The following is a 26,381-nucleotide window of genomic DNA, read 5'->3' as shown; positions in this document are numbered from 1 at the left end:
CTTTAGCTGTTTTATCTGTGTTATTCATGGGGATTCTCTGTATCCACAAAGTTTTGATTTGATCATGGCATAAGAATTATTATAAACTGGGTGGTTCGAGCCCTGAATGCTGATTGGCTCAAAGCCGTGGTATATCAGAACATTGCTTTTTACCGCATTGCAAGGTGCCTAAGAACAACCCTTAGCCGTGGAATATTGGCCAAATACCACACCCCCTCGGGCCTTATTGCTGAAATTTACCATCTGCACACTTATCTCAAGAGGGCAGCCTCCCAACTCACCCATGTGGACTCTGTACAGCACATCCATGGTCAGACCAGTCACTACCATCTATTGGCTCTCAGGCTTGACAGCAGTATCCATTCATATTGAAATGGCATCATATTAGAATCAATCGTGCAATCAACTCCATCAAATAAGTTGAAATGTATCAGGAAATATTTAGTTGGAGGATGGCCATGCTACCCTTTTAGAAACAACAACCTGAACCTAAACCCTTGTAACAACCTGAACCTAAACCCTCGTTAGAGCAAGCTAATACAGAGTAGCAAAAGCAGTGGAGATTCATAAAAAACTACAGCAAGAAATAATGAGAACTACATTTGAAGAGGAGTAATTTATGACTTCAGTTGAATAGCTAACTCTGCCCTCTAGTGCTGCAGAATGAAAGTATGCCCTCAGAACAGCCTCAATTCACCGGGGCATGGAATCCTACAAGGTGTCGAAAGCATTCCACAGGGATGCTGGCCCATGTTAACTTAAATGCTTCCCACAGTTGTGTCAAGTTGGCTGGAAGTTCTTTGGGTGGTGGACTATTCTTGATACACAGGGTGAAAAACCCAGCAGCGTTGGAGTTCTTGACACAAACCGGTGCGCCTGACACCTACTACCATACCCCGTTCAAAGGCACTTAAATATTTTGTCTTGCCCATTGACCCTCTGAATGGCACACATACTCAATCCATGTCTCAAGGCATAAAAATCCTTCTTTAACCTGTCGCCTCGCCTTCATCTACACTGAGTTGGAGTGGATTTAACAAGTGACATGAAAAAGGGATCATGTCTTTCACCTGGTCAGTCTACGTCATGGAAAGGGCAGGTGTTCTTAATGTTTTGTACACTCAGTGTATGTTAAGTATTATGTTTACCAATAGATGGCAGTATTCGACTCAATATGTAGTTTGCTTCCCACTTTCCGTAGCCCTTTAATGTCTGCTATAAACTAAAGAGGCCTCAGGTAGCTTATGCCAGCTACATTCCTCTAATGTTATTCTAAGTTACAATGAAATACTAAAATGTACTTACGTGTCCGGAGTCCTCGATCTAAGAAGCATCCTCAGATACTACAGTTTTCATTCATAGACATTTCAGTGTACAAGATATTCAGCAATACTATGCTAAAAATATCTCAGTAAGATTCAAATCAAATCACAATTTAAAGTCACAACACACTTTACAGAATGAAAGAAATTAAATAAATAATCATTAATAAATAAAAACAGTACATACGTTTATGAAAATGAATATACGTTAAAGGCTTTGTATTTATTAAGTTTTTATTGGTGGGGAGTTTTTACGGGTAATCAGGTACGGGATTTACCATCCTGAGCCTTGTCGTTCATGTCAATTTGGTTAGAGACTGTTTTGAGCTCTTGCTGTTCAGACTTCTATCTCTCTTCCTCCGTAAACATTTGAAGAGAGCAGTGCCAGGCACAGCTAGACTGGGTATCCCTGCCAGGATAAAGATTATCACATAGATCCAGGCTGGATAGGGCTTCTCCTCCAATGTAGGGAAGTTTTCCTGTAACGGAAGATGAATGGTATAAGGCTTTTAGTATGTCCGTGTTGTCACTGTAATGTACAGTACTCTACCATATGGAGATTATGTGACTAGTGGAGCTATACATGTAAATATAGGCATATTCAAAATCTTTGTTTGTGAGTAGTATGTTAAGAGGCCTGAAAACAAATGACAGCAGCATTTATGTGTTGCAATTTGAATGTTTTGATTTCAACAGATTTATAGACTTGACAGAGCAAAAACCGTACCGATTCAGGATTCCAGGTTTTATATAGGAGCGTTTCGGTGACTTTAGTGATAAAGTAGAACACAAAGATGACAAACATGATGGCGGGGCTGACAAATCTCCATGTGATCTGCCAGAAGAAGTTGGGCTTGTGGCCGATCATGAACTTTATATCATCGTTGAACCTGGCACAGAGAGAGAGAGACACACAAAACTATTGTCATTATACAGTACCAGTCAAAAGTCTGGACACACCTACTCATTCAAGGGTTTTTCTTTATTTTTACTATTTTCTACAATGTAGAATAATAGTGAAGACGTAAAAGCCATAAAATAACACATATGGAATCATGTAGTAACCAAAAAAGTGTTAAAAATATATTTTATATTTTACATTCTTCAAAGTAGTCACCCTTTGCCTTGTTGACAGCTTTGCACACTCTTGGCATTCTCTCAACCAGCTTCATGAGGAATGTTTTTCCAACAGTCTTGAAGGAGTTCCCACATATGCTGAGCACTTGTTGGCTGCTTTTCCTTCACTCTGCGGTCCAACTCATCCCAAACCATCTCAACTGGGTTGAGGTCAGGTGATTGTGGAGGCCAGGTCATCTGATGCAACACTGGAGGTGTGTTTTGGGTCATTGTCCTGTAGAAAAACACCAATAAGAGGAAGACTTGCTTGGGCCAAGAAACACGAGCAATGGATATTAGACCAGCGGAAATCTGTCCATTGGTCTGATGAGTCCAGATCTGAGATTTTTGGTTCCAACCGCCGTGTCTTTGTGAGACACAGTGTAGGTGAACGGATGATCTCTGCATGTGTGGTTCCCACCGTGAAGAATGGAGGTGGAGGTGTGGGGGTGCTTTTCTGATGACACTGTCAGTTATTTATTTAGAATTCAAGGTACACTTAACCAGCATGGCTACCATAGCATTCTGCAGCGATACGCCATCCCATCTGGTTTGCGCTTAGTGGGATTTGTTTTTCAACAGGACAATGACCCAAAATACACCTCCAGGCTGTGTAAGGGCTATTTGACCAAGAAGGAGAGTGATGGAGTGCTGCGTCAGATGACCTGGCCTCCACAATCACCTGATCTCAACCCAATTGAGATGGTTTGGGATGAGTTGGACCGCAGAGTGAAGGAAAAGCAGCCAACAAGTGCTCAGCATATATGGGAACTCCATCAAGACTGTTGGAAAAACATTCCTCATGAAGCTGGTTGAAAGAATGCCAAGAGTGCGCAAAGCTGTCATCAAGGCAAAGGGTGGCTACTTTGAAGAATGTAAAATATAAAATATATTAGGAATGTTTAAGACTTTTTTGGTTACTACATGATTCCATGTGTGTTATTTAATAGTTTTGATGTCTTCACTATTATTCTTCAATGTAGAAAATAGTAAAAATAAAGAAAAACCCTTGAATGAGTAGGTGTGTCCAAACTTTTGACTGGTAATGTACATATTTTCAACACCTAGCAAGTCCAACCCAGTTTACTATGGATGAAAATTAAGCTAACCCGAGACTAGTATTTTTCAGACCGGGCTAGTAGAAAATGTGCCAAACTGGCACAATGGCGAGTGACATTTTGGACCCGGGATAGTAGAATTTTAGGTCTACTAGCCCGGCTGGCCAGTACCAAAAATACAAAAATTCCATCCAATCACAGTTTGTTGTGGTAATTGTGTGTCTTCTACTGTACAGAGGGTAGTGCGTACGGCCCAGTACATCACTGGGGCTAAGCTGCCTGCCATCCAGGACCTCTACACCAGGCGGTGTCAGAGGAAGGCCCTAAAAATTGTTAAAGACCCCAGCTACCCAAGTCATGGACTGTTCTCTCTACTACCGCATGGCAAGCGGTACCGGAGTGCCAAGTCTAGGACAAAAAGGCTTCTCAACAGTTTTTACCCCCAAGCCATAAGACTCCTGAACAGGTAATCACATGGCTACCTGGACTATTTGCATTGTGTGCCCACCCAACCCCTCTTTTACGCTGCTGCTACTCTCTGTTTATCATATATGCATAGTCACTTTAACTATACATTCATGTACATACTACCTCAATTGGCCCGACCAACCAGTGCCCCCGCACATTGGCTAACCGGGCTATCTGCATTGTGTCCCACCACCCACCATCTGCCAAACCCTCTTTTACGCTACTGCTACTCTCTGTTTATCATATATGCATAGTCACATTAACCATATCTACATGTACATATTACCTCAATCAGCCCGACTAACCGGTGCCTGTATATAGCCTCGCTACTGTTATAGCCTCACTACTGTATATAGCCTCACTACTGTTATTTTTCGCTGTCTTTTTACTGTTGTTTTTATTTCTTTACTTACCTATTGTTCACCTAATACCTTTTTTGCACTGTTGGTTAGAGCCTGTAAGTAAGCATTTCACTGTAAGGTCTACACCTGTTGTATTCGACGCACGTGACAAATAAACTTTGATTTGATTTGATTGAATGTTTCGAACTCAACCCCCCATCTCACAGAATGAATTTATTACTCACCTATCAATACCATAGAGGTACACAACCCCGACCATCTCACAGAATGCAATGATCAGCAGAGGAATGGACCCGCCATAGCTGTCAAAGAGTGACAGCCAGTAGTTCCCTGAGCCTTGGACAAATAGCAGTCCAACAATGCAGCAGAGGACACACGTTATCCCTGTAACAGAATAAAGAACATGAGTTAAAGATATTTAACAAAGAGGCTTCAATCTCTCAACATTGGAAAACATAGGTCTGTATTGCTCTTGTCCAGAAACAGACTGGCCATAGGGCAGTTCGGGCAAATGACAGATAGGCTGGTCCATCTTTAGACCAGCGGGGGGTTTTGGTCCGAAGTAAATTAATGGGCCGGTGTGTTGCCTGAGCTGATGTCCGGTCCCAGTCTGTCCCAACTCTTGTCTCACCTGTGGTGGCCTCCTTGGGCCAACTTTTGGGGAAAACCCCCAGGTCCTGAAGTGGTACAAGAACTCCTTCGATATTGCCAAACATGGAGGACAGGCCGAGACAGAAGAGCATGATGAAGAACAAGACTGACCAAACAGGAGATGCAGGCATCTTAGTGATGGCCTCTGTGAACACGATAAAGGCCAGACCAGTTCCTTCAACCCCCTGCATCAGGACACATAGAGAAGGAGTGGAATTAGAGCCTGTAACATTGTGTTACTACACTGTATAGGACTAGAATATTCAGTGTATAGTTCCCTTTGGGATTGCCATTGCCATATAGTCAAGCTAAAATAATATTCTTATATTGTCAGTATTTATACGATGAAATTAAAAGCATGTGGAGCATGTATGTAAGAGACCTTAGCTAGCTTTAAAACTCTGGTTTCCCATTCACAGATTAGGCCTACTGCTGGACTAAAAAGCACTTTCAATGGAGAATCTCTTTGAGCATGCTTTTTAGTCCGGGACTACGGTTAATCTGTGTCTGGGAAACCAGCCCTAAAAATCATACCTCGCTGAGGAAAGTGTTCAAGTCACAGGTCTTCAAGTTGAGTCCCTGAATGACTTCTGGATGTGTTCCATTGAGACTCTGGAGAACCTGATCATAGTTGCTTTCAGTGACGTTTCCCTCGGGGAGATCAAATGTATTCAGCAGTGCCAGGATATTTCTACAGAATCATTGTGGAAAATGAGTTGACGTCATGGTAACTTTCGTGGTAACATTACATCTAACTATGTCACATCGGCTATCATACTGTCATATCGGATGTAGGGGGCACTGTTAGGTACATTTAGGGTTGCAAAATTCCCCGATTTTACAGAAATCGTGGTTGGAGGATTCCCAGATGTCCTGCTTATCCCATCCTGATTACACGACTCTTCCAACTGGGATTTCTGAAAAACCTGGGAATTTTGGGAAAGGTGACGAATTTTGGCAACTGTACTCATATCATATCGGATGCAGTGAGTACTGTAGTAGGAACATGTCATCTACAGAGACGGGTAGATTCCTACCCGCCAAGACAGTTGTCAAATCTCTCTGTGGCTCTGAAACCAATGATGGTGTAGATGACTGTTGCAGCGTAGACGGAGGTGAAGCCATTGACGGCAGAGATGATCACTGCATCCTGTTCACAGTTGTTACTGGGGATCAAAAACAACAATGTCCTGCTCAAATCAAATCAAATCAAATGCTATTGGTCACATACACATGGTTAGCAGATGTTAATGCGAATGTAGCAAAATGCTTGTGCTTCTAGTTCTGACCATGCAGTAATATCTAACAAGTAATCTAACAATTTCACAACAACTACCTTATATACTGTACACAAGTGTAAAGGAATGAATAAGAATGTGTACTGTCATGACGTTGCCATGTTGGTGAGGTTTATGACCCCCATAAATACCTTCCCACCTTTCCTCTCTCTACTCTACAGATGTGACTGTTGGAAAGCCCTTTGTTAACATAGAGAGAGTCTGGTAACATCAAAAGGGTGGGGAACAGAACCATATTTCGGTAATCCAACCAGCTGAAAATATGCGTTGGTACTTAAAGAATATGATGTCAGATCAGTTGTCGTCTGAGACATTGTTACTGATGATAGGATGACATAAAATGTATCTTGGAAAGTCTAGTCAGATTCACATGGAATTGTTGTGCAATTTAAATGTTTAAATATGAAACTATTTGTGAAAAGATGAAATGTAATTTTAGCTTCTAAATGAGAGAATGGTTTTCATGAAGTAAAAACTCTGCTCACTCAGTGCCCAAGTGAACAGACATTGGTTGTAAACTATGAAACACGCCCTTCTCTCCCACCACTACATAAGCCCCTTTACGAAAATGTAACTTTGTTGTTCCTGAGGACGTGAGGACTGCTGTCCATACGTTAAAAGGGCTAATATCAACTACAGAACTAAGCCAACCTCAGCGTGAGCTCTAGTTGCGAACGTTTGAACGACAATAAACTAACGAAATTAGCATCGTGTTCCCGGTGACGTGAGGACTGCTGTCCATACCTTAAAAAGGGCGAATTTCAACGTGGAGGTGACGATCGACACGCCGGAAGGATGAATTTTGACTATACCAGCCAGAATATAGCATAAGTGTATAGTATGGCAACCTGGTATGAACTTTGAACTCTTATTCACTAAAGAAGAGATACCTCCTAGCCGTTGAGTTAGCAGCTGCAGCTGTAAACGTGGGCTAGGAAAGGACGGACAAAGTATTTGATCTACCACACGACAACGGTACTACAACGTATCCACTTTACCACCAGACATTCTTCAGAGGACAAGAGATCCCTGCTGGGCAACACAGCTTTCCATCTACGACCAATCTATCGAAGCGCAGCTCAGAGTAAATATTTCTTGCATTTTCCTTTTCCAAGTGGGCGTTTATTTAGAATGCATAAGATTACAATAGCATAGCTTCACGACGTCTGATAGAGACCCAAACCTTTTGTTCCTCAGTCTTCCCGCGCTTTCATTCAAACCCAACCCCCTTTCTTTGTGTAACCGGCCGTCATATCGGTTCCGTCCACAAGGGACGTTTTCTTGTACGACATAATTACTAATCAATGTATGATCCATCCTGTGTATATGTAATTCTGTGATTATTTAGGAATTTAGAAAATAAATAATTAAACCAAATTTTGTATTGCTGATTCAACTTGTTAGCCAGGGTTCGTGAAGATAACCAAGAATTTACGACATTCAGATGAGACTGAATACGGTGACAATTAATGATTGACTGCTTTTGAGGTAAAAGATTACCAGGTCTTTAAGAGTTTATTCGGAAGATAACAGGTCTATTAACATTCTTTCTAGATAATTATATTTACATGATTAGTTTAATCAGGTAATATTAATTACAGAGAAATGATTTTATAAAATAGCATGTCATATCACTTAATCTGGCATAGCAAAGACACAACAGTACATATAAATATATGGATGAGCGATGGCTGTGCGGCATAGGCAAGATGCAGTAGATGCTTTTGAGTACAGTATATACATATGAGATGAGTAATGTATGGTATGTAAACATTATATAAAGTGGCATCGCTTAACCTCTATGGGACCGGCGGGACGAATTCGTCCCACCTACGTAACAGCCAGTTGAATCCTGTGGCGCGATTTTTAAACCGATTGAAATGCTATTATTTCAATTTCTCAAACATATGACTATTTTACAGCTATTTAAAGACAAGACTCTCGTTAATCTAACCACACTGTCCGATTTCAAAAAGGCTTTACAACGAAAGCAAAACATTAGATTATGTCAGCAGTGTACCCAGCCAGAAATAATCAGACACCCATTTTTCAAGCTAGCATATAATGTCACAAAAACCCAAACCACAGCTAAATGCAGCACTAACCTTTGATGATATTCATCAGATGACACACCTAGGACATTATGTTATACAATACATGCATGTCTGTTCAATCAAGTTCATATTTATATCAAAAACCAGCTTTTTACATTAGCATGTGACGTTCAGAAAAAGCATACCCCCCGCAAACTTCCGGGGAATTTACTAACAATTTACTAAATTACTCACGATAAACGTTCACAAAAAGCATAACAATTATTTTAAGAATTATAGATACATTACTCCTCAATGCACACGATATGTCCGATTTTAAAATAGCTTTTCGGATGAAGCACATTTTGCAATATTCTAAGTACATAGCCCAGCCATCACGGGCTAGCTATTTAGACACCCACCCAGTTTAGCCTTCACCAAAATCACATTTCCTATAAGAAAAATGGTCTTACCTTTCCTGTTCTTCGTCAGAATGCACTCCCAGGACTTCTACTTCAATAACAAATGTAGGTTTGGTCCCAAATAATCCATCGTTATGTTCCATCAGCGACGTTTTGTTCGTGCGTTCTCGACACTATCAGAATGGTAAATCACGGTCGCGCGCATGGCGCAGAACGTGACAAAAAATATCTAAATATTCCATTACCGTACTTCGAAGCATGTCAACCGCTGTTTAAAATCAATTTTTATGCAATTTATTCTCGTAAAAAAGCGATAATATTCCGACCGGGAATCTGCAATTAGCTAAACAGCCGAAGGAAAATACTGCACGGGGTCGAATCGGGCACGCGCCTAATTCCATTGTCCTCTGATGGGCCACTTGGAAAAGGCGATTCTGTGTTTCAGCCTGAGGCTGCCTCGTCATCGTTCAGGTTTTTCCCGGGTTCTGAGAGCCTATTGGAGCCCTAGGAATTGTCACGTTACAGCTAAGATCCTGACTCTTCAATAAACAGAAGCAAGAACAACAACACCTTGTCAGACAGGGTACTTCCTGCATGAAACCTTCTCAGGTTTTTGCCTGCCATAGGAGTTCTGTTATACTCACAGACACCATTCAAACAGTTTTAGAAACTTTAGGGTGTTTTCTATCCAAACCTGAACAATAATATGCATATTCTAGCTTCTGAGTTGGTGTAGGAGGCAGTTAAAAATGGGCACATATTTTTTCCAAAATTCTCAATACTGTCCCCTAGCCCGTAGAGGTTAAAGTGACTAGTGATACATTTATTGCATACAAATTTTAATTATTAAAGTGGCTAGAGATTTGAGTCAGTATGTTGGCAGCAACCACTCAATGTTAGTGATGGCTGTTTAACAGTCTGATGGCCTTGAGATAGAAGCTGTTTTTCAGTCTCTCGGTCCCTGCTTTGCTGCACCTGTACTGACCTCGCCTTCTGGATGATAGCGGGGTGAACAGGCAGTGGCTCCGGTGGTTGTTGTCCTTGATGATCTTTATGGCCTTCCTGTGACATCGGGTGGTGTAGGAGTCCTGGAGGGTAGGTAGTTTGCACTCGGTGATGCGTTGTGCAGACCTCACTACCCTCTGGAGAGCCTTACGGTTGTGGGCGGAGCAGTTGCCATACCAGGCGGTGATACAGTCCGACTTGATGCTCTTGATTGTGCATCTCTAAAAGTTTGTGAGTGTTTTCGGTGACAAGCCAAATTTCTTCAGCCTCCTGAAGAAACGCTGTCTGTGTGGGTGGACCATTTCAGTTTGTTCGTGATGTGTACGCCAAGGAACTTAACTTTCCACCTTCTCCATTACTGTCCCGTCGATGTGGATAGGGGGCTGCTCCCTCTGCTGTTTCCTGAAGTCCATGATCATCTCCTTTGTTTTGTTGACTTTGAGTGTGAGGTTATTTTCCTGACACCACACTCCGAGGGCCCTCACCTCTCCCTGTAGGTCGTCTTGTCGTTGTTGGTAATCAAACCTACCACTGTAATGTCATCTGCAAACTTGATGATTGAATTGGAGGCGTGCATGCCCACGCAGTCATGTGTGAACAGGGAGTACAGGAGAGGGCTGAGAACGCACCCTTGTGGGGCCTCAGTGTTGAGGATCAGCGGGATGGAGATGTTGTTTCCTACCCTCACCACCTGGGGGCGTCCCATCAGAAAGTCCAGGACCCAGTTGCACAGGGCGGGATCGAGACCCAGGTGCTGAGACTGAGCCTGTCCTAATATGGACACCATAACGCTCTATTTTAGCACAGTTGTCGTGCTTTATAACGTAATTCAAAAGTGTCCCAATACAACATAGTAAAACACTTTTTTTTATAAAATATATAATACATTGATTAAACAATAGTAGTTTAGATGGATGATTGTGACTTACTGCACAGAGTTGTAGCTGGAAAAAGAGATGAGTCCGCCAAATGCTATGGAGAAGGAATAGAACACCTGGGCACCTGCATCCAGCCAGGTAGTTGGATTGGTCAGCTCTGTCAACTGGGACAACACAACGTTTTGTTACATGAATCAGATTTACCTGATTTATATATGACCTATTTATCTGATATCATTTCAGGGATGGGTTTGCATTTGTTTTAGTGTGAGTTTTTTTGTGAAGTGTAACGGTGTCCCAAATGGCATCCTATTCCCTGTATAGTGCACTACTTTTAACCAGGGCCCATATGGCTGTAGTCAAAAGTAGTACACTATATAGGGAATAGGTTGCCATTTGGACAACAACACTTGACTTACGTCCGGGGTGAAGAGAAACACGACTCCACTCAAAGAGCCTTTCAAAGTCAGACCTCTGATCAGGAAAATGCTCAACACGACGTAGGGTAGCGTTGAGGTGATATACACAGCCTATGAGGAGAGGGGAGACAGTGATTTCACTATATCTTTATTTGTATTCGCAATCACTGAGACATGATACATAAAACTTCCTTTATACTATTTTATTTGTCCATTTGTCCATTTTCATCCATTGTTATTGGTCATAATTGGATATAAATGTGAACGTTAACATGTAGTCCTGGTCTCAGATAGATTGAGCTGCTCTACCTTCCCAGTGGTCTCGATGCCTCGGATGATGCAGATATAGAGCACGGCCCAGGCACTGACCAGACACAGCACCATCCACCACTGCAGACCCCCGTTCTCACCGATGTCTGGGGTGGTGTTCAGGGTCTCTCTGTACCAGAAGTAATCCACCGGGGAGCTCTGCTCACACTCTGACACCAGGCCTGGGACATTTAGTTAAAGAATTGACAAATAATACATTATTATAATTAGACATACACGACTGGATGATTCATACATAGGTTGCATCCCAAACAGCACACTATTCCCTAGTGCAATACTTTCGACCCGGGCCAATAGAGCTCTGGTCAAAAGTATTACACTATAGGGAATAGGGTGGCATTTAGGATGCAGACAATGTTCAGCCATAGTACATGCAGAGTATCTTCAGATTCCATAATAAATGTACTTCTTCCTTCTTCCTTCTTCCTTCTTCCTTGTTTAGATGAATTTTAAATGGAATTGACCCCTGACCCCCATCATGTTTCAAATACTATACAGTACATCTGCTACTCTCGGTTGTCATCTATGCATAGTCACTTTAATAAGTCTACCTACATGTACATACTACCTCAACTAACCGGTGCCCCCGCACATTGACTCTGGAGCGGCACCCCCCTGTATATAGTCTCGCTATTGTTATTTTACTGCTGCTCTTTAATTACTTGTCACTTTTATCTCTTATTCTTACAGGTATTTTTTTTTAACTGCATTGTTGGTTAGGGGCTTGTAAGTAAGCATTTCACTGTAAGGTCTACACCTGTTGTATTCGGCACATGTTTCTAATACAATTTGATTTGATTTGATTTCTCATTTTTACCAGTCTTGCATGGAGACTGTGTCTGTACTGAACTCTTACCTGTTAGATTGTAATTGAGGGGACACTGGCTCCAAGGCAGCGTCTCTTGGAAGGAGTTAAACAAGTACCACATCACCCAGGCCATGATGGTGTTGTAGTACAGGCTGATCATCAAAGAAACAAACATGGACGCTATGCCTGGCAAGAACACAGAGCAGTGAGTCCATGATGACTTAAGGTTTATTGAAGCATGACGTGTAGCTCTGGTCCGGGGCGTTTCTCTGCTGCTTACATGCAGCAAACTGCACGTTATGTATTTGCCCTGGACCAGAGATAGGGAAAGTGTTGCTTACCAACTCCAGCTAAGTAAGGATGAATTGTTGACCACACGCCTAAACTGCCTTTCCTTAGACGTTGACCAATAGCAAACTCCAGATGGAGCAGGGGAACACCTTCTAGAACCAGTAGGATCAGGAAAGGAATCATGAATGCACCTGAGAACAAAGGGGCCACAATCAAAGCTCTTAAATCATTGGTACATATCCATGACTCTTAGTGACATCTCATGACATACAGACACCTGCAGATGTAATGGAGTGTATATTACAAGTCTTCTGTATCATATATAGGGGTGGCAGGTAGCCAAGTGGTTCGAGCGTTGGGCCATTAACCGAAAGGTTGCTGGATCGAATCCCCGAGCTGATAAGGTAAAAATCTGTCGTTCTGCCCCTGAACAAGGCAGTTAACCCACTGTTCCCCGATAGGCTGTCATTCTAAATTTGAATTTGTTCTTAACTGACTTGCCTAGTTAAATAAAGGTTTAAATATGAAACACCTGTACTGGGGTATGGATAAAAACACAGGGCTCATAGATACACATACCTGTCTAAACATACTGCCAAAAAAGTATAGAAACAGATGGAGAGAAACAATAAAACCACTTGGGAATCACATAACACTGATGTCCTTTTAAGGAGACAAGTCAATACACCTGTTGCAGGCAGGAATGGCTGAAGTAAGGGATTTACTGTGGCACGGGATAGTGATGGTGTTGGTGGTTCAATGTGCAAGTGATTATCCCTCAGTTCACAACAAACACTTCTCAAGGATTTCCTGTCCATTATCAATCTTCAGTAGATAACAGTCTTTATCTGCCTTAACAGTCCTTATGTGTCATTCAGGCGCTTGTAGTCAAATGGTTTCCATAGAACGTGATGGGATGTTACCGTAAGTCCATTTAGGCACTCTCTCTGTATTTAGATAAGATAAGAGCAGAAGTGTTTCCTTCCATTTATCACACTGGGTGGATTTTACTGGGCTACAGCACCCTATCTACCCTGGGTCGGCACAAGAGAACACATGCTGTAGTTATATCCCTCATTATCCCAGTGTATAACCATTAGAAATAGTCTTCTCAATGTTTGCCAACAATACAGTAGATGGCTATACAGTGTCTTCAGAAAGTATTCACACCCCTTGACTTTTTCCACATTTCGTTGTGTTACAGCCTGAATTTAAAATGGATTACATTGAGACGTTGTGTCCCTGGCCTACACACAATACCTCATCATGTCAAAGTGGAATTATGTTTTGTGAAATTCTTACAAATGAATAAAAAATGAAAAGCTGAAAATGTAAGTATTCAACCCCTTTGTTATGGCAAGCCTAAATAAGTTCAGGAGTAAAAATGTGCTTAACAAGTCACAATAAGTTGCATGGACTCTACAATAATAGTGTTTTACATGATTTTTTAATGACTACCTCATCTCTGTACCCCACACATACATTTATCTGTAAGGTTCCTCAGTCAAGCAGTGAATTTCAAAAACAGATTCAACTACATAGACCAGCGACTTTTTCCAATATCTTGCAAAGAAGGGCAACTATTGGTAGAAGGATACAAAAAAAGCAGACATTGAATATTCCTTTGAGCATGGTGAAGTTATTAATTACACTTTGGATGGTGTATCAGTACACCCAGTCACTACAAAGATGTAGGTGTCCTTCCTAAATCAGTTGCCGGAGAGGAAGGACACCGCTCAGGGATTTTACCATGAGGCCAATGGACTTTAACCCTCCTGCTGGGTTCCGGTCAAATTTGACCGATTTACAAGGTTTCTCTCTGAAAATGTAGTTCATTTAATCTGATTGTCATAAGGTTCCATGACTTTGTCCACACAGGGCATCTGAACACACAAAATACATTTTGATGATTTTCATAACATTTTGGGTGTTTTATTTTAACTTTTGTACACCTGTGGTGTTCACTGTCAAAAATGACCGGTCATTAGAAATTAATGGGTGAGACTACAATTAGTGTATAAAATTGAGTTCAAGCACATGCCCATTCATCAGATGGACACACTTCCTCTCCCAGACCCCCACATGCACGTGTGTTTGAGCACACACACACACACACACACACACACACACACACACACACACACACACACACACACACACACACCTCACTCCCCTTCTTGGCTTCCATGGCAACCCCCACAGGAACCTTTCCCCAATAGAATCTTTCCCCCACGGGAACCACACCTGTTGGTATTCTCACAAACAATCGCAACATTGTTTCAATAATATATAGAACTTTTCTCGCAGCTCTGGTATATAAAGCTTTTTTTGAGGCCTTGCTCACAATTCATTCTGTGGCAGCACAATGACCAAACGATATACTGTATGTGAGGCTCTTGATCATATCTTTGATCATGACACTGGTGAGGAGGAGAGAGTCCTTGTTAAACTTTGACACAAAGTAGTCTGTGATAAATAGCACAATATGTTTCATTTCAGTATTTGTTATAGTCAAAATAATCCATACATTATGCTTTTTCTACTCAAAAACTAGTTGTATGAGCTCAGGTCAATGAGGCCAACAGGCCATAAATAGCAAATAGAAGTTCAAAACTTGTAATGTTCACAAGAACTTAAGTTGATAAAAAGATCTAACACAACATTAGGTGATAATATATGTATTATTATGGATTTATAATCAGCTATAATGGGGCGGTCATTTTGGACCGGGAACACAGAATGAATTAACATGAAACGAACTCAACAGGAGGGTTATTAAAACAGTTACAGAGTGTAATGGCTGTGATATAAGAAAATTGAGGATGGATCAACAACATTGTAGTCATTCCACAATACTAAACTAATTTACAGAGTTAAAAGGAAGCCTGTATAGAACAAAAAATATTCCAAAACATGCATCCTTTATGAAATAAGGCACTAAAGTAATAATGCAAAACATTTGAATGAACTTTATGTCCTGAATACAAAGTGTTATGTTTGGGGCAAATTCAACACAACACATCCCTGAATACCACTCTTCATATTTTCAAGCATGGTGGTGGCTGCATCATGGTATGGGTATGCTTGTCATCGACTGGGGAGATTTATAGGATAAAACGAAACCTAATAGAACTAAGCACAGGCCAAATCTTAGAGGAAAACCTGGTTCAGTTTGCTTTCCAACAGACACTGGGAGACGTTCACCTTTCAGCAGGACAATAACCTTAAACACAAGGCCAAATATACACTGGAGTTGTTTACCAAGACGACATTCAATGTTCCTGAGTGGGCTAGTTACAGATTTTACTTAAATCAGCTTGAAGATCTATGGCAAGACTTGAAAATGGCTGTCTAGCAATGATCAACAACCAACTTGAGTTAGAATAATGTTAAAAATAATAATGTGCAAATATTGTACAATCCAGGTGTGCAAAGCTTTAAAAGATTTACCCAGAAAGACTCACAGCTGTAATTGCTGCCAAAGGTGATTCTAACATGTATTGACTCAGGGGTGTGAATACTTTTGTAAAATGTATATTTCAACACATTTGCAAACATTTCTAAAAACATGTTTTCACTTTGTCATTATGGGGTATTGTGTGTAGATTGTGAACAGTGAATTCAAAGAAATATAATTGAATTCAGGCTGTAACACAACAAAATGTGGAATAAATCAAGGGGTATGAATACTTTCTGAAGGCACTATAGCATCATGTGTTTGGCGACATGGGCAAAGTGCAAATGAATAACTCTGTTAAACTAACTGACAATCAGTTAGATATTTTTCCTGGGATCTATCTATAGACTCCAGGCATGTCCTCTCCATCAGTCATTGACAAGTCATTATGACTGGAGGTGTGATGTAAATCAAGCATTAACACCATTACAAGGCCTGTCAGCATAAGTAGTAGTAATAAGTTACTACATTAGCTAATGAAATGCAGTGTTTGTGGTGCTGGAGCCTACATAGAGACAGCTCACCATGGAGCCTCCATAGAGACAGATCACCATGGAGCCTCCATAGAGACAGATCACCATGGAGCCTCCACAGAGACAGATCACCATGGAGCCTCCATAGAGACAGATCACCATGGAGCCTCCATAGAGACAGATCACCATGGAGCCTCCATAGAGACAGATCACCATGGAGCCTCCATTGAGACAGATCACCATGGAGCCTCCATAGAGACAGATCACCATGGAGCCTACATAGAGACAGATCACCATGGAGCCTACATAGAGACAGATCACCATGGAGCCTACATAGAGACAGATCACCATGGAGCCTCCATAGAGACAGATCACCACGGAGCCTCCATAGAGACAGATCACCATGGAGCCTACATAGAGACAGATCACCACGGAGTCTCCATAGAGACAGATCACCACGGAGTCTCCACAGAGACAGATCACCACGGAGCCTCCACAGAGACAGATCACCACGGAGCCTCCATAGAGACAGATCACCTTGGAGCCTCCACAGAGACAGATCACCATGGAGCCTACATAGAGACAGATCACCATGGAGCCTCCATAGAGACAGATCACCATGGAGCCTCCATAGAGACAGATCACCATGGAGCCTCCTGTCATGACGTTGGCCTGTGGGTAAGGTTTATGACCCCCCCATAAATACCTTTCTCCCTTCCCCTCTCTCTCTGACCCTACTGAAGGACTTGAATAGCCTGTGTTAAATATAGAGAGTCTGGGAACATCAAACAAATGGGGAAAAGGAACCATCTTTTGATAATAAAACCAGTTGGAAATATGCTTGATAACGTAATGAGTATGTATGTCAGTTCATTGTTATCTGAGACATAATGATTGATGACAGGACGACATAAACTGTACCTGAGAAAGTATACACCCTCTAGTTATCAGAGTCACATGGAATTGTTATGCAATTGAAATGTTTGATATTGAAATTGTTTGTTAGGAGATTAAATGTAATTTTAGCTTCCAAATGAGAGAATTGGGTTTTCATAAGGAATGTGCCCTGCTCGATCAGTGGCCAACCCTGTGAAGAGACAGGGGTTATAAACGATGAAACACCTCCTTCCCTCCTCTCCACTATATAAGTCTTTGACGAAAAGACATTCACGTGTTCCAGTACGTGAGGACTGCAGCCTCTACGTTAGAAGGACAGACACATATCAAGAACAGAACTAAGCCAACCTCGGCGTGAGCTATGGTATGAACTGGTATGAACTTTGAGCTTATTCACTACAGAAGTGATACTTCCTAGCCGTTGAGTTAGCCGCTGCTAACGTGGGCTAGGAAAGGACGGACGACGGATCCAGTCTAACAACCAGACGAAGATACCACCACGTATCCAATTTGCCACCATTGACATTCTTCCACTCCAGGAAGATCTGTGGCCAACCCGGCCAGCATCTACGACCAACCTACCGAAGCGCAGCTCAGAGTAAATATTTATTGCATTTTCCTTTTCCAAATGGGCGGTAATTTAGAATGCATAAGATAATGTATTTACGATAGCATAGCTGCTGTTTCTTTGTTCCTAAGTCTTCCCGCTCTTTCATTCAAGCCCAACCCCCCTTCCTTTGTGTAACCAGCCATGATACAGGCTCCGTCCACCAGGACGTTTTCTGTATGACATCATTGTATTCTGTGTATTTGTAATTCTGTGTGATTAGTTAGGTATTTAGTAAATAAATAATTAAACCCAATTTTGTATTGCTGATTCAACTTGTTAGCCAGGGTTCGTGAAGATAACCAAGAATTTACAACTTTCATGATGAGACTGAAAATAAGATAAGGGTTAATATTGACTGCTATCGATGTAAAATATTACTAAGTATTTTAAGAGTTTATTCGTAAGATAACAGCTCTATAAACGTTCTTCTGTGGTGCCCCGACTTTCTAGTTAATTACATTTACATGATTAGCTTAATCAGGTAATATTAATTACAGAGAAATAATTTTATAAGTTAGCATGTCATATCACTTAATCCGGCATAGCCAAAGACACGACACTCCACAGAGACAGATCACCACGGAGCCTCCATAGAGACAGATCACCACGGAGCCTCCATAGAGACAGATCACCACGGAGCCTCCATAGAGACAGATCACCACGGAGCCTCCATAGAGACAGATCACCATGGAGCCTCTATAGAGACAGATCACCATGGAGCCTACATAGAGACAGATCACCATGGAGCCTCCATAGAGACAGATCACCATGGAGCCTACATAGAGACAGATCACCATGGAGCCTCCGTAGAGACAGATCACCATGGAGCCTCCATAGAGACAGATCACCATGGAGCCTCCGTAGAGACAGATCACCATGGAGCCTCCATAGAAACAGATCACCACGGAGCCTACATAGAAACATATCACAATGGAGCCTCCGTAGAGACAGATCACCATGGAGCCTACATAGAGACAGAGACAGATCACCATGGTTAGACTACACATAAACTAGTGACATAAACAGCAGACATGTTTTTCACTGTTCTCATTAGTTCTGTGTTTTTATTGTATTGTAAGTACACTTATTGTACCTGAGAACAGTGGAACAATGTGTGCAATGTGTAATTAGAATATGTGTTAAACTGCACCTACAATAATAAGAACACTGTAAAGTAAAGCAAAATCAGTATTTTCCCACGGTCACCAAATACAGATTGTACATCAAGCAAATCAGAGAAGAACATGAGCTTTCCCTGTACAAGTGATCCCATCCAACCCCATCCAACCACACCACACCACAGCACAGCCCATCCAACCCCATCCAACCACACCACACCACAGCACAACCCATTCAACCCATCCAACCACACCACACCACAGCACAACCCATCCAACCACACCACAGCCCATCCAACCCCATCCAACCACACCACACCACAGCACAACCCATTCAACCCATCCAACCACACCACAGCCCATCCAACCCCATCCAACCACACCACACCACAGCACAACCCATTCAACCCATCCAACCACACCACAGCCCATCCAACCCCATCCAACCACACCACACCACAGCACAGCCCATCCAACCCCATCCAACCACACCACACCACAGCACAACCCATTCAACCCATCCAACCACACCACACCACAGCACAACCCATTCAACCCATCCAACCACACCACACCACAGCCCATCCAACCCCATCCAACCACACCACACCACAGCCCATCCAACCCCATCCAACCACACCACACCACAGCCCATCCAACCCCATCCAATTCCATCCAACCACACCACAGCCCATCCAACCCCATCCAACCACACCACAAACCATCCAACCCCATCCAATTCCATCCAACCACACCACAGCCCATCCAACCACACCACAGCCCATCCAACCATACCATACCCCATCCAACCACACCACACCACAGCCAACCCCATTCAACCACACCCCATCCAACCCCACCACAGCACTACAACACCTACCTCCCCCATGACTCTGGCAAAGGTAAGGGAATCTCCATACGTTCCCCAGCCCCACACAGAACCCCACGCAGGTGAGCATGTATTGGGTCTTGTTGTCCCATTTGGGCCTGTCTCCACTCCCAGCCTCTTCCGTCTCCAGCTTGTCCAGCTCCTCATGGGACAGGATCCTGTCTTCCAGGCCTGGGTTGGGCAGCTGTAGTCTCATGTTTCCTCCAGTGTAGATGGCCAGGTTCAGCAGTGTGACAGGGGAGAGCTGGTTTATAGGTTACTGGTAGCTGGTACACTAGCTGAGGTGTGGAAAAACTGGTTGCCAACTTTGCAAAACAGCCTTTCAACTGAACTTGTTTTAGTAGATGATTGCTTTACCAAGCTGAAGAGTGACACGTGAAGTTATCTTGTCAAGTGTGACTCAACCAAAACAACACGTTCAACAATAATTGATATATTATCTGAGAGGGAGGTGTCAGGGATGCACAGAGCCATCCTATATCTCTTTGCATATCTACTGTGCACTCTTTCTGATAATGATGTTGATGACACCCGAGGTTCAGATACTGATGTTAAACCTCTAGGCTATAGGGTTCAACACTCAATGTCAGAGGTTATCAACTTCAGGTGTAAAAAATAAGCTCAGCAAAATGTATGGCCAGGTAAATGGTTTATGATTATAGATCAGTAATCATGTTTAGGCCCAGAGTGTTTCTTTGATCATGTCTGATGGTCAGGTAAAAACCCTGGCCTTAATCATGTTCCTTGCATCTCTCATCGATAGAAAATCAGTGTTTTGATTGCTCAGCAGAATTGGAAAGGGGGATACCTAGTCAGTTGTACAACTGAATGCATTCAACTGAAATGTGTCTTCCGCATTTAACCCAACCCCTCTGAATCAGAGAGGTGTGGGTGGCTGCCTTAATCGACATCCACGTTATCGATGCCCAGGGAACAGTGGGTTAACTGACTTGACATCCACGTCATCGATGCCCAGGGAACAGTGGGTTAACTGACTTGACATCCACGGCATCGATGCCCAGGGAACAGTGGGTTAACTGACTTGACATCCGCGTCATCGATGCCCAGGGAACAGTGGGTTAACTGACTTGACATCCGCGTCATCGATGCCCAGGGAACAGTGGGTTAACTGACTTGACATCCACGTCATCGATGCCCAGGGAACAGTGGGTTAACTGACTTGACATCCGCATCATCGATGCCCAGGGAACAGTGGGTTAACTGACTTGACATCCGCGTCATCGATGCCCAGGGAACAGTGGGTTAACTGACTTGACATCCGCGTCATCGATGCCCAGGGAACAGTGGGTTAACTGACTTGACATCCGCGTCATCGATGCCCAGGGAACAGTGGGTTAACTGACTTGACATCCGCGTCATCGATGCCCAGGGAACAGTGGGTTAACTGACTTGACATCCGCGTCATCGATGCCCAGGGAACAGTGGGTTAACTGACTTGACATCCGCGTCATCGATGCCCAGGGAACAGTGGGTTAACTGACTTGACATCCACGGCATCGATGCCCAGGGAACAGTGGGTTAACTGACTTGACATCCACGTCATCGATGCCCAGGGAACAGTGGGTTAACTGACTTGACATCCGCGTCATCGATGCCCAGGGAACAGTGGGTTAACTGACTTGACATCCACGTCATCGATGCCCAGGGAACAGTGGGTTAACTGACTTGCTCAGGGGCAGATCAACATATTTTTTTTACCTTGTCAGCTCGGGGATTCGATCCAGCGATCTTTCAGTTACTGGCCCAATGCTCCTACTGTTCACTCACCTGACTACTTACCAAAGTTATCACCACTGAGTGGAATTATTTGTAATTAATACAACAAACTGTTGTAAACAGAATACAACAGAATACAAACTGTTGTATTCGGGCATGTGACAAATACAATTTGATTTGATTTTGATTTGAACATGGCAACACAAAACCAGAACAAATCATCATCGTTATTAATATAATTATAGCTATAGGTAACATATTATCATTTTCCTTTATCCAATCAATACATACAACAACAATCTTCCAAAGTTACAGTATCTGTCAGTAAGCTACTGTACTGTCCCCACAGGCTACAGGCAACAATGCATTGTATTTCAAGCCTCCCTTCACACGGCCACAGGAGGTCACCAACACGCATATAATGTGAAGGTCCCGTCCTGCATCGCCCTGACAGCGCTGTCTGCTGCTACTGGCCGAGTTTGCGCTAGAGGAGGGAGTCCCTATCCCACTAACGTTACCGTCAGACGCCACAAGTCTAGCAGTACCGTCCTCAGCGCAGTCTGCTTCAGCACCTTGCCTGCCTGGCTGCCTGCTATGCCCTTGGATACTGCCGTCCCTCTCATCGCTACACAATTTACATTATTCTGAACGAGAGAATAATAGCTGGAAAATACTTCAGGACAGGACGAGGGATACTGGATTTATATTACGGTGTGACGGCGTTCAGTGTCTTTATTTCTGTGAGCCTGTATGGGGCGAATGGAGAGGAGGGTGCATCGATAATTGAGGGAGCAGAGCAGGACTTGCTGCCTGCTGCAGAAAACCTGACAGCTCGGTGGATTTGGATTTGTTGCTGGGACCAGCAGTCGGGCGCGGGGTTGCGCGTCATATCAAAGGATTTCTCCAGACGGAGCGCTTCTACTTTTTGAAACCTGAGTTCTAAAAAACCGTCTTGCATGGATACAACATCATGGCTACGTTTGTATGCAGGGTACAGTTCTTAGATGATACTGATCCATTCAACAGCACCAATTTTCCTGAGCCGACCAGACCGCCTCAGTACACTTTCAGGGAAGATATCCCCCTTATCAATCAGATCGCTGGAGTCCACAGGCTTCTCAAAGCCCCACACAAGGTATGTCAAGTGTTGTATGTCTTTATTAGTTCTGGCAACTTAATTTTTTTGTATGCTTTGCCATTTTTCTATCCATAGAAATTGGAGAATGTAGCCAATTTGGGTTGTTTTGTCATATCAATATTGACGTCCTAGAACAGTGATGTCAATGGTAATGACATAATAATGCAATTGTAACTCTTGCAAACTCATATTCCTAACTCAAAATTGTTAGTCAACATAGTTATTTTACTGTGTTCACTTTCACATGTGAATTAGTTTTAGGCTTTGGCACCACTGAGTCACCAGTATGACAAAAGTTAATGATTAGATTATTTTTTTCTGAAATGGAGGACATATTGATCTATTTCAGGACCAAATGTAACCAATCATAATCAAGCGTCCAGTCAAGTGTTAACAGGTTTCAGGATGGGTACTGTACATCAGTGATTTGGGTCAGCCTACACAGGATATCCATGGCTATGACTCCCCACAATAGCAATGACTGCATGTAATCCACAGCTCAGTGGCATTAATACTTTCCTCTAATCAGGATGGAGAAACCATTAATGGGTGTAAAGTAAACATCCTCTTGATTGATGCTACCGGCCGGGGAGAATGAGACATCATTGGTTTGACAGTCAATTCAGACCATTTCCAAAATGTAAACAACCTATGAATACCGTGCCAGAGGGCTAGTTTTAGGAGCAGTGTTCGTGTGGTATTCACTGGAGTCTAGTGGAGCGCTGCATGCATGGACAGCTGATGAGGACCATGCTGGAATGGATGGACAGACCTAGGCTATGTCCCAAAGAGCACCCTATTCCCTATATAGAGCACTGCTTTTGACAACGGCCCATAGGGTATTCAGCATTCCATAACTCAGAGGAACTAGGTCAAAAGAAGTGTACTACATACCTAGGGGATTGGCTTCCATTTGGGACACAGACTATAGATTGGACGGGTGTGAACTAGACTGCCATGCCATGGCCTTGGTCAGGGGGACAAGCAGCTTTGAGCGTTACATGGTATTCTCCCTAGGCAGATGGGTTGCCTTGCCTAGCCCACATTAACGATGTTCCTGTTGTCCTAGCTCTGGAATTTCTGAGACTAGTTCAATGGTGACCACAACAGTAAAGCTCTGTTTAGTTGACCTGATCTCTTCACCACAACTAGGGTTGCAAAGCTACCAGTAAATGTTGTAATTAACAGAAAATCTATGGCAATCTAATGTAACCTTTGTAATTTATACTTGAATAACTTAACAAAATATATATGAATATATATAGTATTCATTTGTTATATCTGTGTCCATATTGTCCATGAGTTTCTAATAAATAGACCATGTGGTTGAAATATAAATGGTCTAATTAATTTTTAAAAAAAGCATCTAATCAAGAATGCCATTATTTTCAATTAACTCTGCAACTCTTCCAACTATTGACTTTTTTCACACCCGCCAACAGTTTGACGACAAAACATTTACAACAAATACATGTTGACGACATAGTAAAATAAATACAAGTGTGTATAAAAGAGGATATTTCATGCTGAAACCCTCATATTAAACACCAACGATATTCACTAAGTTGATGGTTTATATTTAAGAGAATGTTTTACAGCTTTGTCATTGTATTTTCATTTGTATTTTCTGTTTTAAAATTCATCTTATTCAATTATTTCCTATATTTTACTTGTGATAAGGCCGGAGAGAGGACCAGAGATAATTAGACACCTGAGATAACCTGAAGTACCCAAAAGGGCCACTAAATGTCTTGTGACAGATTACATAAAATCTTTGAAAGATAGCAACATTCTTGTAGTTTACTGGTAAACCTAGAACATTTACAGTAATATACACTCCCTTTGCAACCTAACAATGACTATATTACCGTAGAACAGTGAATCCTAACCAGGGGTACCAGTGTAACCGATGTGAAATGGCTAGTTAGTTAGTGGTGGTGCCCGCTAATGGCGTTTCCATCGGGTGACGTCACTCGCTCTGAGACCTGAAGTAGTTGTTCCCCTTGCTCTGCAAGGGCCGTGGCTTTTGTGGCGCGATGGGTAACGATGCTTCGTGGGTGTCAGTTGTTGATGTGTGCAGAGGGTCCCTGGTTCAAGCCCAGGTTGGGGTGAGGAGAGGGACGGAAGCTAAACTGTTACACCAGGACCATAGGCCTACTGGTAAAATACGCATGAGGGGGTACTTCAGGGGTACTCCAGGCAGAGCTAAATTCAGTTGGTGGTACAGTAACTAAAAAAGGTTGGGAACCACTGTCGTAGAGGACTGATGCAACAACCACACAATGGCTAATGTGCCCTTTGGTGTCTAACGGGGTCGCTGAGAAAGACAATATTATTGTGAGGTTTTAGTGAAAAGACAAACAAACGAAGAAAGAAAGAAATGTAACAGTTAACGCTAAACTATGTTTGACATCTTGTCATCTTGTGGTTCTTTGCACAACTTTGACTTACAACTCTGATTTCCTCGCTTCTATTTGGTCGTTTTAGACCTCATCCAGTGATCTATTGTTCATACACAATGGTATTTACACACTGCTTGTAATTTTGATTAACCAGTCTTTGAAAGTTTATACTCAGAATGTTTTCCGGTACCAATTCTCTCTTGTGACTCTGACATCATAGGTATAGCATCCTTGCCTTGTTTAATCATCTCTGTGTCAACTATGCTGAATCATTGGCTGGCTCTTTTGATTAGTAGACATTTTGACCTATCGTCCTCAACATAGCCCTCAAAGCTAACCTACTTTTCCATTTCAATGTCATTTCTCATCTTCACTGGATTTACCATTGTTTTTTGGCCAATCATGCCTCATGCCTGTCTTCCTTTATCCCCACTTATTTCAGGAGGCGATATGTTCCTAGATATTCACTGTTATGTCTGCTTCGGCCAATAGTTGGCCTACACCCATATCATTGTATTGCCAGTTTCGACCAGATGAAAGAAAATGGGCTCTCCTTCTGCAGTACCTTGTGGTTACAGGAGTTCAGCGTTCTTTTATAAAATCCCTAACAGTGACAAATGATGTCAACCAGATGCTTAGCTATTCTTTGTCTCTGATGGTCATTCAGAGGATCCCTCCCTCTCCAGTTGAGCTATAAACCTACTTCCCAGTCCTGCTGGATTTATCTGCATCTAAACACATTGTCAGAGGGCCTCTTCCTCTAACCATGACATTTAAACAGAGTGGAGAGGAGGAGAGGCCCATTGGGTTTGGAGACAGAGGAGCTGACTCGTATGTTGAGCATTCATCTCAGCCCCAGTTGAAAAGTCACGCAGGTCCCTAATACAAAGTTCATTTGGGATCTTTCTTCATTCTGTCAGATCAATTGTCTTTTTCACTGGGTTTGAAAAGAGCTCGGTAGATAATACGTCACGGAACCCACAGGATGCTGTGGAACACCACAAGAGCCTGGTTTTCATTCTAGAACCTATTCCACTCCACTCTGCTCTGACCAACAGGGTGGGAAGGGAACTCTCTCCCTGCTGCCTGCTCTGAGGCAAAGGGGAGAGAGGGAGGCTGACAAAAAGGCTGGCTGTACTTGTTTGGTTTCCACACTCTATTGGCCTCCATCTCCTGCTGCACCAGCCTTAGTTTAAGCT

General features: G+C 42.6%; 2 protein-coding genes across 6 annotated transcripts in view; one reads left to right on the top strand and one right to left on the bottom strand.

Annotated features, from left to right (window-relative positions):
- Window positions 1-1,535: 1,535 nt before the first annotated feature.
- On the bottom strand, window positions 1,536-20,196 carry LOC115186227 (sodium-dependent neutral amino acid transporter B(0)AT1). The gene is made up of 12 exons (XM_029745906.1): window positions 19,897-20,196; window positions 12,512-12,652; window positions 12,219-12,356; window positions 11,342-11,523; window positions 11,033-11,143; window positions 10,665-10,777; window positions 6,015-6,143; window positions 5,512-5,668; window positions 4,958-5,162; window positions 4,551-4,710; window positions 2,050-2,212; window positions 1,536-1,801 (listed from the first exon to the last, which is right to left on the bottom strand). Exons 1-12 carry the CDS (start codon window positions 20,099-20,101, stop codon window positions 1,619-1,621), a joined length of 1,887 nt encoding a protein of 628 aa, XP_029601766.1. The 5' UTR covers window positions 20,102-20,196; the 3' UTR covers window positions 1,536-1,618.
- Window positions 20,197-21,962: 1,766 nt separating this feature from the next.
- Window positions 21,963-26,381, top strand: part of LOC115186165 (FH1/FH2 domain-containing protein 3) — a 235,378-nt gene continuing 230,959 nt past the window's right edge. For 3 of the 5 annotated variants that reach the window (XM_029745888.1, XM_029745887.1, XM_029745886.1), the window contains exon 1: window positions 21,965-22,777. In XM_029745888.1, the coding sequence (XP_029601748.1) occupies window positions 22,613-22,777 (165 nt within the window). In that variant the 5' untranslated portion in view covers window positions 21,965-22,612. Of the gene's footprint in view, window positions 22,778-26,381 lie in introns of all 5 variants that reach the window. The other 2 variants (XM_029745885.1, XM_029745889.1) reach the window with 2 other exon arrangements.

The sequence above is a fragment of the Salmo trutta genome, chromosome 3 (assembly GCF_901001165.1).
Source record: "Salmo trutta chromosome 3, fSalTru1.1, whole genome shotgun sequence".
In the NCBI taxonomy this organism is placed as follows: domain Eukaryota; kingdom Metazoa; phylum Chordata; class Actinopteri; order Salmoniformes; family Salmonidae; genus Salmo; species Salmo trutta.
The sequence above is the reverse complement of the archived record's forward strand: the minus strand, read 5'-3'. Positions and strand labels throughout refer to the sequence as shown.

Bases quoted from the DNA above. Each gene is read 5' to 3' on its own strand.
- LOC115186227 (XM_029745906.1), bottom strand. From the start codon at position 20,101: ATGAGACTACAGCTGCCCAACCCAGGCCTGGAAGACAGGATCCTGTCC. The intron at 10,778-11,032 runs GTAAGTCAAGTG...GTGTTGTCCCAG, and splicing joins TGTTTCTCTTCACCCCGGAC to TTGACAGAGCTGACCAATCC. The intron at 6,144-10,664 runs GTAAGTCACAAT...TTTGATCCCCAG, and splicing joins TCCAGCTACAACTCTGTGCA to TAACAACTGTGAACAGGATG.